The sequence below is a fragment of the Chaetodon trifascialis genome, chromosome 12 (assembly GCF_039877785.1).
Source record: "Chaetodon trifascialis isolate fChaTrf1 chromosome 12, fChaTrf1.hap1, whole genome shotgun sequence".
Lineage (NCBI taxonomy): Eukaryota > Metazoa > Chordata > Actinopteri > Chaetodontiformes > Chaetodontidae > Chaetodon > Chaetodon trifascialis.
The window spans coordinates 19,675,758-19,692,302 of NC_092067.1; the positions used below are offsets into that span (position 1 = coordinate 19,675,758).

At 42.9% G+C, this 16,545-nt stretch overlaps 2 protein-coding genes across 2 annotated transcripts in view; one reads left to right on the plus strand and one right to left on the minus strand.

Annotated features, from left to right (window-relative positions):
* LOC139339917 (protein lifeguard 3-like) lies at positions 1 to 5,364 on the plus strand. Its single transcript, XM_070975364.1, has 12 exons — positions 1 to 510; positions 882 to 1,171; positions 1,277 to 1,344; positions 1,465 to 1,529; positions 1,643 to 1,696; positions 1,858 to 1,908; positions 2,029 to 2,068; positions 2,265 to 2,302; positions 2,415 to 2,502; positions 2,865 to 2,960; positions 3,095 to 3,148; positions 4,137 to 5,364. Exons 2-12 carry the CDS (start codon positions 898 to 900, stop codon positions 4,284 to 4,286), a joined length of 978 nt encoding a protein of 325 aa, XP_070831465.1. The 5' UTR covers positions 1 to 510; positions 882 to 897; the 3' UTR covers positions 4,287 to 5,364.
* Positions 4,775 to 16,545, minus strand: part of dars1 (aspartyl-tRNA synthetase 1) — a 27,532-nt gene continuing 15,761 nt past the window's right edge. Inside the window, exons 9-18 of the mRNA XM_070975363.1 lie at positions 15,339 to 15,398; positions 12,517 to 12,628; positions 10,902 to 11,036; positions 9,617 to 9,764; positions 7,772 to 7,918; positions 7,422 to 7,464; positions 6,776 to 6,856; positions 6,345 to 6,456; positions 6,093 to 6,164; positions 4,775 to 5,617 (exon numbers count right to left, since the gene is read on the minus strand). Coding sequence (XP_070831464.1) covers positions 5,526 to 5,617; positions 6,093 to 6,164; positions 6,345 to 6,456; positions 6,776 to 6,856; positions 7,422 to 7,464; positions 7,772 to 7,918; positions 9,617 to 9,764; positions 10,902 to 11,036; positions 12,517 to 12,628; positions 15,339 to 15,398 — 1,002 coding nt within the window. The 3' untranslated portion in view covers positions 4,775 to 5,525. The remainder of the gene's footprint in view (positions 5,618 to 6,092; positions 6,165 to 6,344; positions 6,457 to 6,775; positions 6,857 to 7,421; positions 7,465 to 7,771; positions 7,919 to 9,616; positions 9,765 to 10,901; positions 11,037 to 12,516; positions 12,629 to 15,338; positions 15,399 to 16,545) is intronic.

Sequence of the window (16,545 nt, forward strand, 5' to 3'; positions counted from 1 at the left end):
ATTCGACCATAGTTCAAATGAGACAATAAACAGTAGGCAGCAGTATTTACATTTACAATTTAACATTTGGATCATCGTAGAGGGAAAATATAGTAGAGTGACGGAAAAAAATGATATCAGAATAACTGCTTTAGAAAAAATACTAACCATCCTACTAAATATTATAGGACACAGATACTCCCCAGTCTGCTCTTCTTTCTTTCTTTCTTTCTTTCTTTCTTTCTTTCTTTCTTTCTTTCTTTCTTTCTTTCTTTCTTCTTCTTCTTCTTCTTTTTTTTTTTTTTTACTTTGTTTCATTTTATTTTTCTTTTCCCCAGATGTATTTTCATCGCTATGACTCGGCGCCTGAGCCACAGGAGTCTCCACGCTTTCCCAGACAGTAGCAGTATGAGTTTCAGGGAACATATCTTGTTACAAAGATGACATCCTCCTGTGGTGCAAGTCTGCAAAACCCCAAGGAGACTAAGGACTGAAGGGCGCAGCGCTCCCATCTTAGGCTAAAGCCACCAGGTAAGTACAGTTTCTATCCTTTTTTATGTGTTTGTTTTGTTTATTTTGAAAGTATTTATTCAGGTGTCACTATAATGAGCATTCGGAGTCTTGTACTCCTGGACTTTCTAGTATGGCATGGTTATTTTACATGGTGATATTTGTTACAAGCACACAGACAGCTTTTTCCAGCAGGTAATAAGTACAGAACTTTGGACAGCTACCTCTGTTTTAAGGTCATTTTAATTGTGCTACAGTAATATTGTGCCCATTAAAAGTATAGGCACGTACAATTGGATAACTATTTCTGACATACTGACCAGCCATGAGTAGTTGGAGGTTATATGTATGTTTACCTTTTATATATGTCATGATCACCACTTCTCTTCAAGGTGGTCCGGCAAGAGCATGACATCTAAAACTGAAAATCCTCCACCCTATGAGGATGCACTGCACCATCCTAAGTATGGAAACTACCCCCAGCAGCCACAACATGGCTCCCTTCTTCCACCACCTCCATCTTACAGCCCCAGTCCCGGCATGTGCCCCGGCCCGCCTGGCTACTGGGGCCAGGAGGGTGTCTACCCGCAGGCTGGGATGTGGGCTGCCCCTGGCTTCTCTCCATCCGGGGTGCCCACCACAATACCAACTCTGTCTGCCGGAGTGCCTGCCTCCAGCCCAGGTTCTGAGGAAATGATACAGGACTTCAGTTAATCATATCCTGCGTTCTATTTCGATTAGCTCTCAAGTCTAATAAGTATAAATTACCGCTTTCCAAATTCTGCAGGAGACATGGAGGATTTTCTGAGCTCCCAGTGGGAAAGCACATCTGTTCGGCATGCCTTCATCAGAAAGGTAAGGATTTTCTCCATTCATTGTGTCACACAGAGACTTTTCCTGTTAATATCATCTACAGCCTGTCAAATGTTTTCTTGTGTGCTCAACAGAACTGCTTGCTTTTGTGTTTGTGGGCAGGTTTACTTAATCTTAGCAGCACAGCTTGCCGTCACCTTTTCAGTTGTTGCTGTCTTTACATTTGTGTAAGTGTCCCCGTTCATCCCAGTCGAATATTCCATCTCACTGCTTCATGTATCTGATGGGAGGTGACGACCGGTCTGCTCCTGAGTGATCCCTTATGTGTGTGCTTTCACAGTGACCCAGTGAGGCTGTTTGTCATCAGATACCCTGGCATCTACTGGGCATCTTTGTGAGTTACACTCTAGGAACAGAGCAAAAGCATTTTTTCACTGCAATTAAATGAATAAAACGAACATATAAAGGAGCAACTCCTCTGTTATCCTCAGGTGTGTCACGGGAATAAAGCTATGTTATTTACAGTAAACATTATAGTGATTTATCTCTCCATAGAGTGGTTTATTTTGTGGTTTACTGCATTCTCATCTGCTGCAAAGAGCCAAGGTAAGCATGCAGTGGTCCATGCACTTAGACAGTAGTTATACTACAATTTAAATATTCATACCCAGTAATGATGCTTTTATTTCTGTATATTTTTAAATATTCATCATGATTTGTGTTTAGGAGGCGCTTCCCATGGAATCTTGTGCTGCTGGGAGTATTTGTAAGTATTGTTTTTTAGAGTATGGGCGAGAAACCAGTATTGTTTATGGTCCATCAGATGCATATGGAAGAACTAAGAACATATTGTGAGGGAAATAATATTTGAATTGAAGAAGTAAAAGAAAACAGCCAGTGTGAAAGAAAAAAAAGTCCAAACCCACTCCGTCGTTTACGACACATTGTGTTTTATCTTGCAGACTCTCGCCCTGTCTTACATGTCTGGAACAATTTCGAGGTTTGTTTTAGCTCCCGCTCAGGCGATGCACCACAACACGCAAATACAGCACATTTCCTAATGATGTATTACACCCTGTTTATGTTTTAATCACCATATGTATGTTTTACAGCTATTATGAAACCAAAGCAGTGTTTCTCGCCATGGGAATAACAGCAGTAGTTTGTATAGCTGTCACAATCTTCTGCTTCCAAACCAAGGTAGATGGAGATGTAAACTGTGTCTCTCTGTAGCTCAGTAGCCCATGGCCTGTCAGAGGATGTCTTTGTTGTCAGTGTAAAAGAACGCCTTTGTCTCACATTACAATGGGGCACTGAGTTCCTTTAAATATTTATGACATTTTGGGATAAGATGTGAATTCAACTTCTCTGTCTGACGCAACTCCAGATGAATCAGTCACATTTTTTGGCTGGTACATGACACATCCACCCCACATTCATTTATTTATTTATTTTTTTACCTTATTCTGAGCCTCTTTCAAATTATCTTCCCTGCTCTTTCATGTGGCTTGAAGCGTGCTGCCTTCACTTTCATCCTGTTAATGACTTGTTTCTCATCACAGGTGGACTTCACCTCCTGTGGGGGATTTCTCTGTATTGCTGCCGTTTTGCTCATGATCATTGGGATTGTTACGGCCATCGTCCTCTCCTTCCAATATGTGAGGACTGCTTGGTCAAATTCTTTAATTTATTCTCTCTGCTCGTGTTTCTTGGAGTGAGGCGTAGCAGCTCAGTTGGGTGTATCTGTGTGTCTGCTTTCACATTCAGAGGCCTTTCTTGTGTCACTCAACAGGTCCCTTGGCTGCATATGCTCTACGCTGCAATTGGAGCCATCGTTTACACTCTTGTGAGTCTACACTCAAATGAATTAAAGGAGAGCACTTGAGCTTGGTATTACAAGGTTGCTGTTGAATAACAAGAGGCATAATGATCATTGCACTCCGGCACACACTATTGTTCGCTAGAGCAGACAGTTTGCTATTTCTAAAGCCTTGGGTCCATCAGGTTTGTCTTGATGGAAGAGGAAAGGCCATGAGATCAGTGAAAACAAAATGGTTCCTCACCATGGGGCCATGAAGGTGCTCAGCAGTCTATTTATGTGATATCATATGTGGTAAAGTGATGCAAAAGGGAAGACCATGGAGTGTCCAATACTGAAGGGATTCATTCTCTGGGGTTATTGAACATTATCAGTTCATTTCATGGCAATTTTTCCATTAGATTTGAATGTTTTCAGCCATGCCTGAGGCACAGATCTTGGGACGGCAGTGTTGATCTGTACAGAATGGACCATCTCAACAATTATTGGATGGTTTGCAATGTAAATTTGTGCATCCCAGAGGATGTATCCCAACTGACTTTTGTGATCCTCAGACTTTTCCTGTGGGTCACTACTTTCATTTATCCAGTGAAATTTCTCACCATCCAGGTGATGGACTGGCACATTTTGTTTCCAGAGGATGTATCTCAATGACCTTGTTGGTCCCTTGACTGTTTTTAGGCCCACCCAGAGGTTCACATTTGTGGTGGTTTTGAGCAAAATATCACAGCTATTGGATGCATTGTTGTGGTATTTGGTACATGTTCACATATATGTTCCTCTCAGGATGATTTGTAAAAATATTAATGGATCCAGTACTTTCTCTTTTGTCTCAGTCTCAGCCTCAGCTGAACTTTGTGTTCAGCACTAATTAGCTAATATTAGCTTTTATATTTGGGGCTAACAGGAAAAAAAAATTGAGTTTTGCCAACTGTTGTCACAATCTGTGGCACTTTTTATCTCCACGCTGCACTCAACAAAGACTGAACTTTGTTCTGTCTTCTCTCTGTGTTAGTTTTTAGTATACAACACGCAGCTTCTTATTGGAAATCGGGAGTTGGCCATCAGCCCAGAGGAGTACATCTACGGCGCTCTCTCTCTCTACGTTGACATTGTTCACATCTTCCTCTTCATCCTTCAAGTCAGCGGAGCTGCTACTGAATAAGCTCACGGTTAGAGCACATCATTTTGTACATGACTTTGCACTGACAGGATATCGTGTTTGTGTTTTGTTAAGAATAATGCTTTGTGTACATGTGTGTCACTTGGGAATTTCAACATTGCTAGCTGGTACTAAAACATCCCATTGATTTAGCTATATACCAGTTTATTTTTCACATCAATAACACTTAAGCACTTTGATTTATTCTTGTTCTGTTGTTCTGTGAATTAAGCCTTTCATTTAGCTGTGAATGAGGAGAGAAACTAAAGTTGCCTTCTGTATAGTTGTTAGCTAATATTTTGTCTTGCTCTTATGTTGCAGCAAATAGTATTTCAGCAGACCATGTGTTGTTTGTAGAGCCATGAGGAACATAAAACGTGCATGTTCACACAGTGTATAGTTGAATATACAATACAGTGGATATTACTTGAATCAGTCATTAATGAATTCAGAGGCAGAACACACACAAATCATTCAAAATGTAGACCAAGTTATTGATGGTTTTAGAAGCTTTTTTTATTGTTTGTCTTAAGTCCTCTAATAACATACAAAACACCTGGAGTTACAGTTAGACACTACGATCATTAGTCCTTAGTCTGTGCTGGTATCTGGGGACTCAGATGTGTATTAAAGGAGCAGTAGGTGATTCTGGAGAAATATAGTTATAGAGATAAGACAATGTTTAATGAACGGGGAATGAGACTCAACAATCAACTCGCTCTGATTGGCTGTTAGGAGCACCAGGAGGAGCCAGAGGAACCTGTTTTTTTCACAGATGGTCTGTCTCATGTAGTACTGTCAGGATATAGTGATGGTTTCTGCAAAAATTGCAAAAACGCATGTTTATAAAAGTTACCTACTGAACCTTTCTGCTTATTTTAGAACATTGCCATAGAAAAGAACTTAGACAAACTTAGACAAAGACTTGATTAAAAGATGGATTAGGTGTGTGCAGCTTTACAGCAACTTCCTTAAACCACTGGCCAACTCCTCTTTCTCTTTTATACATCTGTTATTTGTTGTTATAAGACAGCAATGTACACCAATCAATAAAGGACACCCCACCGTTGCAGCTGCTTCATTCTCGTCTTAATGGTTAATCATAGTGGCACGTTAGAGTCTTAGGGTGGCACTAGCTCCGATACACTCTCCCATTCTGGACTATGGATAAGTACTGTTTCCCTTCACCAAAATCTGTGTGTTAGTCCAGTGATGCCTGGGTTTGTCCATGCGGATGGAGGTTCAAGGCGTCAGGCGCTTAGGGTCACGTGGGAACATGGAGGTCTGACGCACGTTGTGGAGGCCCAGGTACAGCATGCAGACTCTCTCCAGGCCTGGGAGGGAGGACATTGCAAGTCACTTAACAAATCTTTATTTTCTCCTTCTGTGAGACACCTGAGGCCACAATTGACAAGCAGTACACTCAGTGGCCACTTTATTAGGTACACCTATGCAATATAATGCAATTCAGCACAACAGCTCTGCCATGACGTCTATCTTTACAAACTTTATAATGTTCGGATTTCTTGTACTGGGAGGTGTTGCTAATTTTTGGCCTCCCTTTTTACACACACAAGGGTGTCAGAATATTCAAAGCTGGATATAAAGCAGTTCCAGTGCAATACAATCATGAATTGAGACCTCAATGCTTCAGCAGATCATTTAATTTAGCCATTATAAAAGCAGCCTTTACAGCAGGGCACTTGCATTGGATTGCATTAGACTGTAGAGGTGTACCTAATAAAGTGGCCGCTGAGTGTATATCACAATTATACACTTTTAAAATGGATCATCTGTGTTATTCCTTACCAATGCCTCCACCGCCGTGTGGGGAAGCTCCGTACCGGAAGGAGTCGATGTATGACTTGATCTTCTCCAGATCTGTAGAATCATAAAAATAAAGAGGTTCAGCTGTGAAAAACTTGTATTGGTTTTAAACTTTCTGCTCGCCTTCAGCATCGTTTACAAACCAGCAATCCAACAAATCTCCTGGTGTGTGTAATTCAAACTGGTCACCAATAGAGGGAGACAGAAATCGTATGTAAATGACCCATTTCTAACCGATCTGGTGATGGTTGGCTCGGTCAGTCAACAGCTGAGCGTCGTGGATTCTCTGAGCTCCAGACAGGATCTCCTCTCCCCTCATGAACATGTCGTATGAGTTGGAGTATTTCTGGATGAAAAAGCAAAAAGAAAGGTCAACTGACCCTGGTAACAGATTAGCCCTGATGCTAGAAAATGGTATTATTAGTTGGTTTCAATTCATCGTGATCACACTGCAGGGAGCTTTACATGTGAGACAAAATCCACTGACAGCAGGCTGAAGAGGCTCTGGCTTATCTGAAGCTGCTCTGTGGCCTCAATGTAAGTTTAAGCACAGGTCAACCACAGAAGTCACCCACAAACATTTCCATAACATTTGTTACTGCACACACTTCTGACTATGCAGCCAGTAACTATATTCTGGGAGTATGAGTAAGTGAGAGACTTACAGGGTTGTTTGGATCAGGCATCGTGTAGAAGGGTCTAACAGCCAGTGGGTACTTATCCAGCACATAGAAGTCAGTGTCATACTGAGAAGAAGAGAGAGTCAATGCAGACAGTCAGTAGCTGTTTTTAAAGAGACATTCTGGATGCACCACATAGTCTTTATATAATGTAACAAAAGCAATGCACAATCAATAACCTGAAATAAACTTTTCTGTTCTGCTCGTAGGTTGCTGCCATGTTCTGTACTTTAACTACACCTTACTCAGTAATACAGTTCAGACGTTTTAGTGAAGACCTCGAAGCCTCTGCCGACGCTGGTCTGACGTTTTTGTCACGTGCAGCGATTATGGAGGTGATGTAAATAACTAACTGGAAAGTGGAAGTGCTAACACTGCGGCTCAGCTGTTCTGACCTGATAATTAGATCACCCTGTTTTTTTTTGGGAGCACTGTGATGAAGGCAGACAGCTGATAAGTGCTGATTTTAGCGCTGCAGCCCATCATGTAACAGCTTTTTTTAATACTTCAAAACCCACACATGACTTTTTCTAGCCTGCTGGCACATTTTTCAACTGTCAGTGTCCAATCCGGCAATGTTCCTATTTTTACACACTTACACATTAAATTAATGAAACACGGATGAACATACCTTTTCTTTGACAAGACGGCCGAGCAGCTTTTCATTGGGCGTACTACAGAAAGACCAAAAGAGCAATTACTTTAAAACAGCTTGCTGTCTCACATTGTTTACCTGCAATTTACCTGCAAGTGAATATTCTGAAAGGATTTCATGCATGCATGAACTGTGCTGTAAACGGTTAAATACACAAACCAGCACTGATCACAAGAATTACATGATTTTTAAAAGTTTTACTGTCGGTCTGATGTTTCACTTCTTCTGTTTCAACTCACATGTCAACATTTCTTCCTGCTTTTATCAAATTAAATCATCTGACAAAGTGAGTGGGATGTGGGACAGGGCGTGCGATGTATTCTGACCTGAGGTCGTCCTCGTCGCCCATCTCCACCCCGGCCTCGCGCAGCATGGCCAAGCCTTCGGTGTACTCCAGCCTCAGTGTGGGCTCCAGGAATTTGAAAGGCTCACTGGGGAACTGCTTGTTCACCGTCTGGATCTCTGTCTGGAAGCTGATGCAGACAGACACACATACGCACACACATAAAAACCTACTAACCAGGGTTCAGAGTTCCTACCCACACAGAGCCGAACGCCAGGAAATCGTGCCTTCAGGAGTTAAACTAACAAGGGTCACAGCCCACACTGGTCAGCAACTTTGTAGGAGAATATGTTAGTATTTTAACAGTTTCTTACAGTTTTGTGCAACATTTGAATTTCAAACATTGTCCTGGCCACCACAGAAGCTCTACTACAAGCCTGATTCCCAAAAAGTTGGGATGCTGTATAAAACGGAAATAAAAGCAGAAATGAATCATTTGCACTCAGATATATACTGCATGTATTGACAAAAATCAATGAAGTTAATGTGGTACGACATTAAATATTGTCTTTGTATTGTTTTCAATTGAGAATATGACAAAAATGATTGGCATATTATTCTATTCTGTTTGCAGTGTCCAGACTTTTTGGGAATTGGGGTTAACCAGAGCAGAGTTTGCGGAGGTCGTGAAAATACTTAAATAGAAAAGGTACAATGCTAACTACATCACAATAACAAACACTGCTACAAAGGAGGTGATAATGGGATAAATACCAAAGAGCATCATTTGACATTTTCTAAAAAAAATGGAAAAAGCAACATGAGACAACTAATCGAGGCAAAGAAATTTTGAAGTGTTGGAACGTCAGTCAAAACGCACATGCAAAATTATTCACGTCAAGGGGGAACAGTGTGGAAAGTCATGAGATAAAAGCCAAACAGTTGAACTGCCCAGAGAAAGAGGAACGGTGGTCACAAGCTGAAACTAACCAACAGAGACTGACATTTACTTACAGTGTAGAAGGGACTGTCAACTGCAGCTAGTTCAGCATGAAACCTAACATGACCCACGTCTGGAGCTGTGGCTCCCACAGACGTTTCGTTCATTTACGTTCGATGTGATTAATGATGAAATTGGGGATTTACAGGATCGGACTGTACCTCATGGAGGTCGGGCCTCACCTCTGTACTGACTTGAGGTCAGCAACTGAGCTGTGAGGATGCACTGAGACAAAAATGAAGACTGCGTTTTAAAATCCATCATCTAAGCAACCTGCATTAGAGCGAAGGAGCCTCTCTGTGCTTGTTGTCATTTGGACTCTATGCTGTTCTTCAGTGGTGGTGAGAGAAACTACGGGTATACCAAAGTGTTAATGCCAAAATCTGAAGCTGCACACGGATACACGGATGCCAGAACCGCTGAGGGTTCCATGAAAAGAGCTTTACCCTTTTTCAAATCCATTCACTGTGCTTCATCAGCTCTCTACACATGCTGCACCGATTCACACCACTAGGAGGCAATAAAGCCACATCATAGTGTTTTCTCATCGGCAGAGTGAGTGGAAGTCACTGACTCTCAACAGAGCCGACAGCAGCGGTTGACGACACTCAATATGGATTCAACAGCTGAAATAGTTTTGCTAAGAAAGCTAATATTTTGACTTTTTGCCCTCCACTGATTTTCCACCCCAGGAATTGATCCTGTCAAAATTCCCTTATTCCGTTGAGCCGGACAACACTTGAGCCGCTACGGCATGTAATTTGGATCAATTTTTGGTGCGACTGTCGCCTTAACTCACTGAAAGTTTGAGCATAACAAACATCACCAGAACTGTCAAAGTCAAAGCCTCTTAGAGTTTGAGCTTCACTCTGTAAATCCTAATCTTACTTGTCTCTCAGGCCCTTGAAGATCTGCACCATGGTGTCAGTGATGGAGTCGATCACTTCGTGGTAATGGTAGTTGAAGGCCATCTCGATATCCAGACCTACAAACTCGGTCAAATGACGGTGGGTGTTGGAGTCCTCCGCCCTGAAAACTGAAATGATGCGGATTTAAAATCAATCTCTAAACAAAGTACGAACTCCATCATCACTGATATCACTAACGATGGTTTGCAGGTACTTGCATGATGGATTATTGACATTATGAGTACTAGATGGAATCAGCCAGAGGTGCACATTACGGCTGCAACAAATGTGTTTCTTTCTGTTCTTTCGCTCGGCAGGTCTTCAGACAGGTGGAGCAGTCTCCACACATGCATGCACGCAGTTGATTAAAGGTGTGTTCACATCCAAACATGGCTGAATGAAGTGGAAATCAGGCACGTGTGCATGCACCCAATTTTACAATGATGGAGATTCATAAAACGCTAGCATGCATATGAATGGCTTTATAAGTCTGCGTATGCATGTTTCTCCTCCTCTATGCACACACAGGCTGAGGCTGGGACCTAAAACATCACTAGCATGAGACCTGTTTCTGTGCGCAGAACACCTGCCTGTTTACATGTGTTTGTTCTGTGGAGTTGATTTCACCAGAGCCGGCGAGGGAAGATTCAACCACAGCGCTCCTGGCCACTGGGATTTCGAGGAGAGTTGATTCTCCTTACTTGCTGAATTGGCACGACCGTAACTAAGGCAACAGCGGTGAATACGTTGTTGCTTTAGAAGCAGTGATGACCTTAAACCCTTTGTTTTCTCTGGTGGAGCTACAGAGAAGCAAACAAAGACCTCGGCCCGGTCAGTGGAATACTGAATGCGCATGCCTCTCCCAAATGCTTTATTTTATCTTGCTGGAGAATCGTGTATCACCTCAAATCAGATGCAAGGAGCAAATTAAAAAGGACACTTTGTGCATGCTGTTTGGCTACATGCTGTGTGCTTTCAATCAGATGGTGGCAGTGTTTGCTTGCCTACAGAGCTGCAGGTTCTCTTAAACTCAGTACAGCACCATAAAGTCTTTTACAGGTCCCATTGTATCACTAACACGCTGAGCTCTACAGCAGCATTCACCACAGTGAAAGCAACAGAGGGGGGTCTGTTAAAGTTTAACAATCTAAATGCATTTGGAGCCATTTTAAAACTGTCGTCTCGGTTAATAGGGTCTGCCGTTTCCACGACACTCGTGCCGCTCGTTTAGCGGGGGCGGCGGGACCGATGGCAGGCAGACTCACCTGGACCCACACAGAAGACCTTGTCGAAGTCAGCGCAGATGCACATCTGCTTGTAGAGCTGGGGAGACTGGGCCAGGTAGGCGCTGGTTTTAAAGTAAGACACCGTGAAGACATTTGCTCCACCTTCACTGGCAGCTGGAAGCAGACAAAGACAAAATTTAGATAGAAAAATTGAGGTTTTCTGATGCCCCACCACACAAAATGCCTAGTAACTGCAAGGGTTTGTACAGTTTTTGACAAATACACCTGAGTCAGTGACCAACAGAAGTTTTCTCACTTCACAAACACCTAAAGATGATACATATAACCTGCTCAGTAGGTGTTTCAGCTGGAACTCTAACCAGCTTACAGTAATATCTCTCTTTTTTCACAGTATTTCTCTGACAGCTTCAGGCCAGCACAAACTGTGCCACTGAGTGAAAATGCTGACAAAAGTCAATAACAGTAAACAGATTTTTAACATCCGTCTAATAAAAAACTACAGTCGCCCAACGTGTTTTTCAAAACAAACGCAGGCCTCAGAATTCAGTGAGAGGCCAGACTGACATAACACATGTGCGGTTCCCTATCTGAGACAGACGTCAGAGGACCTCATCTGACATTCTCATGCCGTCAAAAGCAGGGTGGAGGTTCACACGGCACAAACTGTTCACTGTATATGCAGTGGGTGTTGGCAGGCAGGAAGATGCGGTTTTTGCAGAGAGCACACAGTGTTGGTTTACTCTGCCGCCAAAATAAAAGAGCGGCAGTTTTGAATTCAGTTTGTGCCAGGCTGAGCCGATGTCATTGGCTCTTGAAGAAAAGAGGAAGTGAGAGTGTCACGGGTTTTGCCATGTGAGTGGCAGCAGGTCTGTGTACAAGACAGTATACAGAATCTTTAGTCGTCTAGTTAGACTCAAATCCTGCTCCGATTCACGTATATACAGCGTACATCATACATCAACACCTTATTGAGCATTGTCTCTGGGCTTTAAACAACGACTACAGCAAGAAGAGCAAGAAGTCATCTCTCCCACCTGGTGTTGAGAAAAAGATACCAGGATGAGAGAGAGACCAGCTCAAAATAATGTCAGTGAGAAGATTTCTGTCTAATTTTTTCTTCTTCTTCTCTTCTTTCAGTAAAGTGGGACAAGGTCTTTTGGGAGCAAGCTTAAGGGAGGCCTCCGCTGTCAAATTAGAAAGGCGTTGTGTGGAAATGTGAGCGTAGAGGAGCTGATGTGAGAGCTGGTCGATGTATGAAAATCCCCACTGGGCTGGATTAAAGCCCTGATAGAAAGAGTTTTACTGTTTTAGACCCGACATCTTCTCATAGTTGTGCATGACCGTGCTCGGGTTCACAAACTCTCTCTTACTCACTGAAACTGTTTTCTGAGCTTCAACTGAACTTTGGTTTTTGATTTGAATAGCAGCCTAGATAAAAAAAAAAAAAAAAATGGACAGCACGTACAGGAAGTCAAGCGTACAACTGTCGCACGATGACTCACAGGACACCTGTGGGTGGTGACATGAAAACAAGAGTGCCTGCACTGAAACACCGGATCAAAAATGATTCAATGCATGTTAGTCTTAGTTGTCCCTCGGGGCAGGATCAGCGTGACAGAGAGTGTGTTTGTACCTGATATGATTTTAGGGGTCTGGATCTCCACAAAGCCCTTTTTGGTGAGGGTGTCCCTGAAGAGCTGGCACACTCCTGACTGCAGGCGAAAGATGGCCTGGCTGGTGGTCGTCTTTGAAGGAGAACACACACACACAGCCACACGCACAGAGGCATTACCACACTTGGCGTGATTCACTGGATTTATTACACAATCATAACAGATGTGTGAAAACAAGACTGCCAATTTCTGTTCGTGCAACTCCTCTCGACATGAAAGCAAAGGCTGGCAAGGGCAGGACGTGCATTCAAACTCAGCGACAGCCCCAGGAACTTTAAACCTATCATTAGAAATGTAAATGCTGAAACCGAGGCGGGGAGGGAAAACTGCTCCAGCTAAATCAGGAGATTACTGCAAAACCCTAAGCCCCAAAACCCCCCAAAACTGCAACAGTTAGTCGATTTTAGGGAGTGTCCTCTTCTGTTTGACATGCTCTGTCGCCTGACTCATCTCAAATGACCACAAGATTTCTACAATTGAGCTTTACCGGCTTTCAACTCCAGTTATTATTATCATCTTCACGAGAGAGAGCAGACCCTGGTCCTTGCGATACAGGACGCAGAGCTCTGCCTTAATTAAAAGGTTTCATTTCTCCCCTTTTTCCATCTCGAGTGCCTGTCCAGTCCTGACTAACAGTTGGCAGAATGGAAACGTGATAGTGTCTAAATACTGGCATGCTCATTAATCTGCAGACTGTGCTGCAGGGCTGTCTGGCTGAAACTTTTCCGTCAGTTCCAATCTGAATATCTGCAAAAAGAGGAAGTGGAGAAAAATATAAAAATTTCCCGTTTCGACCAAATAAATCTTTAAAAAGCAGTGAACCAAATTAACCATGAAAACCGCAGAACTCTTATGACTGGTCTGTGTCGTGTTACTCATCGGGTCGTGCCCCCAGTTAAACCTGGGAAAACAGGCAGTTCAAAACTTAGAGAGCCCCTCCTGTTTACAGCAGTGAGTAGGTGTAAAGAGGGGGTGGGGGTAACAACCTGGCACTTCCTCTGATGGTGTCCCTACAGTGTGAGTGGCTCCACGAAAGAGAACCTGAACCTCTCAGCGGCACCGAGTGCTGGTTTGAAACCCGCCTGTGGTAACGATCCATCACAGTCGGCTTTCAAAGATCGAAATCAGAGTTTTCAGAGTTCACTCCTGAATTCACCTTCATTCGTCTTTTTAGTAGATCAACCAGTCGATATTTCTTTAAATCAGTATTTTCTATCATGAGCAAACAGACAAATCCACATTAACAGCACAGAACAGCTGATAAACTGCACCTTAGCGCAGGTCGGGACCCTCAGGTTGGGAACCAGTGCTTGGAAAAGCTGAATGATTGGATTCTCTGTTCTTGAAACTTTGAGTGAGTGCAAAGCTGAACAGGGTGATTTCATGACGTGAGTAATGTGGTGGTGTTACGGGAGAACTTAACACCAGTATCAAACTTCTCCTCGTGTGGCACAAACCAGTCAAGCACAACAAAATAACCAGAGCTCAAACAATTAATAAGCAGCTACTTTAATAATCAGTTAATTGTTTAAATCCTGAGTTTCTGGCAAAATGACCAAAATTCTCCAGTTCCAGCTTTTGAAGAGTGAGGATTTATGGGGGGTTTTTTTGGTCTTATTTGACAGTAAAGGGAATATTTTTAGATTCTGGACTTGAACAAACAACTTGAAGATGCCTTGGATTGAAGAGAAATGATTAACTGGGAAGGTAATCAGCAGATTAAACAATAATGAAAATTAAATGGATGTTAGCTGTAGCCCTAAAATGAAAAGATGGTACACTTGAGCTTGGACTGACGTCTTTTTATTTCTTCTATAAAGCTGAGGTAATGGCAGCACGACTGTTTGGGGATTTCTTTTGACTCAACACCAACTGAACAGTCAGGAGGACTGTCCGGATGGTTGGCTACCTGTGGGTCCAGCCGTCTTATGCAAACTAAATTAAAATGAATACAAGTCAACTTTTCCACTGAGTTTCAGTGTGAAGCACCTCATGTTTGAGGATGGTCAAGTTGCACGGGGAGTTCCATAGGAACTAAATTATTATTGGAAGCGGTTTATGGTTCCCTTTTGGAGCGTCTGTCTGCCAGGGTGGGAACCACTTTACAGCTTCACTGGGCTGTAAAGCGCAAAACTGATGACAGACCCTCGTCCACGAGCCTTAAGTGCACGGTGTTACAGAAGCAGGTGTTGTTGTGAGGCTTGTGAGCTACGTGGCTCTGCGCTGTGGTGTTAGTGCCTTCCTGCCTGCTGCATGGCACACGTGGGAGGCACAGATCAAAACAATGAGACACTTTGCGGCTCGGCCTCGGCTGCTGCTCACACAGGTTTAACACATCTCCCACACTGCGAGAGATTCATAGCGTCAGCCCGCTAAATCACAGACTATGTCTTTTTCATTTTAGAAGTGCAGTGGTTTGCGCTGCATTTCGAAATACTCTCAGTGCCTTAAAGGTTGTCTGCTTTGACAAAAATGATTTATATTTCTCTTCTGTTTCAACTTCTAAAATTCCTGTATTACAATATAACCTTTGAGATATTAGCTTAACTTTATCATTACTAGCATTTGTGCATCTTGATGTACATGTTAATGGTGGATAATCAGAACAGAAGAGGTACATTTAAACAGGTGTGGGCTCAAATATCTAACCGCTTTCTCCATAGCGCCATAGCACAACTACACAAGCCTCAAATGTGAACACGTAATTTGCGAGATTCTGCGGGTTTTGTCACCTATACAGTGTTTCTTCGCTTGCTTTTCTTCTCCTCTGGTAGCAACTTACCCTGAGATCAATCACCCTGTTGTCCAGCCTGGTGTCCTGGTTGACTGTGGCTCTGTTTTCCTGAGGGCAAACAAAAAACATTATCACATCACCCAAAACCCCTCCAACTATGAAATATTCAACGCTGTAACCTGTTCTGTTCTGAGCGTTTGTGAGCAGTGATGTGTAAATTTCAAGCCACAAAGGAAGAAAATATAAAGAAACTAGTCAATGTATACTGTAAAATCATACTTCACATCAGCTACTGGCAGCTCTACAAATTAAGACAAGGCTGCTAAATGGTCCACTGTTTTTCCTAATGAAATGAACTACAACGCTCATACAGCTTAAACACCAGCAAGTAAAAAAGAAAAAAAACACAGATGCTTTGTTCCTCGCAGCGACCATTACAGGGTCAGCTGCAACAAAAGAATCTGCAATGTGGGGTAACAGCGCAGTAAAAGAGAAAATAGAAAAACGAAAAAAAAAAAACAAATGAAAGAATAAATGTTTCATCACGGGAGGAACCACGGCTTCCAGGTCATCCATGTCAGGCTTCCTCAGAGGACGCGCTGGGGTTTGAGCTAATAGCCTGTGTTGCCACATCCTGCTCTAAACAGCCCCACGTGGAGGGACAAAAGGTTAGACGGGCAGACAGTCTGATAGACGGGGCTGTTAAGGCCTGTGTCTCTCGGGAGAGCAGGTGCTGCTACAAGTGTGTGACTGACATGTTAAATCCCAGCAGAAAACACCTGGGATGCTGCTGCTGCTGCTGCTGCTGCTGCACAGATTGGCTTACTGGACAAACACAGACGGGCACTCAGCCGGCTCCGGCGTGGTGGGCCTCTATATTAATGATACATGTATAAAATACGATAATATGACATTTGATATAAATATGGTGGATCCACAGTTGCTGAGGTGTGGCAGTTCATTCGCTGTATCCATTCCTAATTACGCTATCTATCTATCATTTGGTCCTCTTCCCCTCGTGGTCACTAGCATTTCACAAACAGGACCCATGACACATTTCAGACGTCAAAATTACAGCAAGATCTCAGTTTCCAAAAGAAAGGCGGACAGCTTGAAGTAATGTCCACCGCATGTAAACTTCATAAAGCTGCACTCAAGTGCTGCAGGAACACCCAACACATCATTTCCACCGGCAGCTTGTTCTGCTAATCTTTTAAGTGCCGGTGTTGTCACCTTGCTTGACACAACACTGCAG

What these genes read in the sequence shown, in the direction of transcription:
- LOC139339917 (XM_070975364.1), top strand. Translation starts at nt 898, where the DNA reads ATGACATCTAAAACTGAAAATCCTCCACCCTATGAGGATGCACTGCAC. An exon ending in GGCATGCCTTCATCAGAAAG is followed by an intron (nt 1,345 to 1,464) that starts GTAAGGATTTTC and finishes GTTTGTGGGCAG; the next exon opens with GTTTACTTAATCTTAGCAGC. An exon ending in TCGTCCTCTCCTTCCAATAT is followed by an intron (nt 2,961 to 3,094) that starts GTGAGGACTGCT and finishes GTCACTCAACAG; the next exon opens with GTCCCTTGGCTGCATATGCT.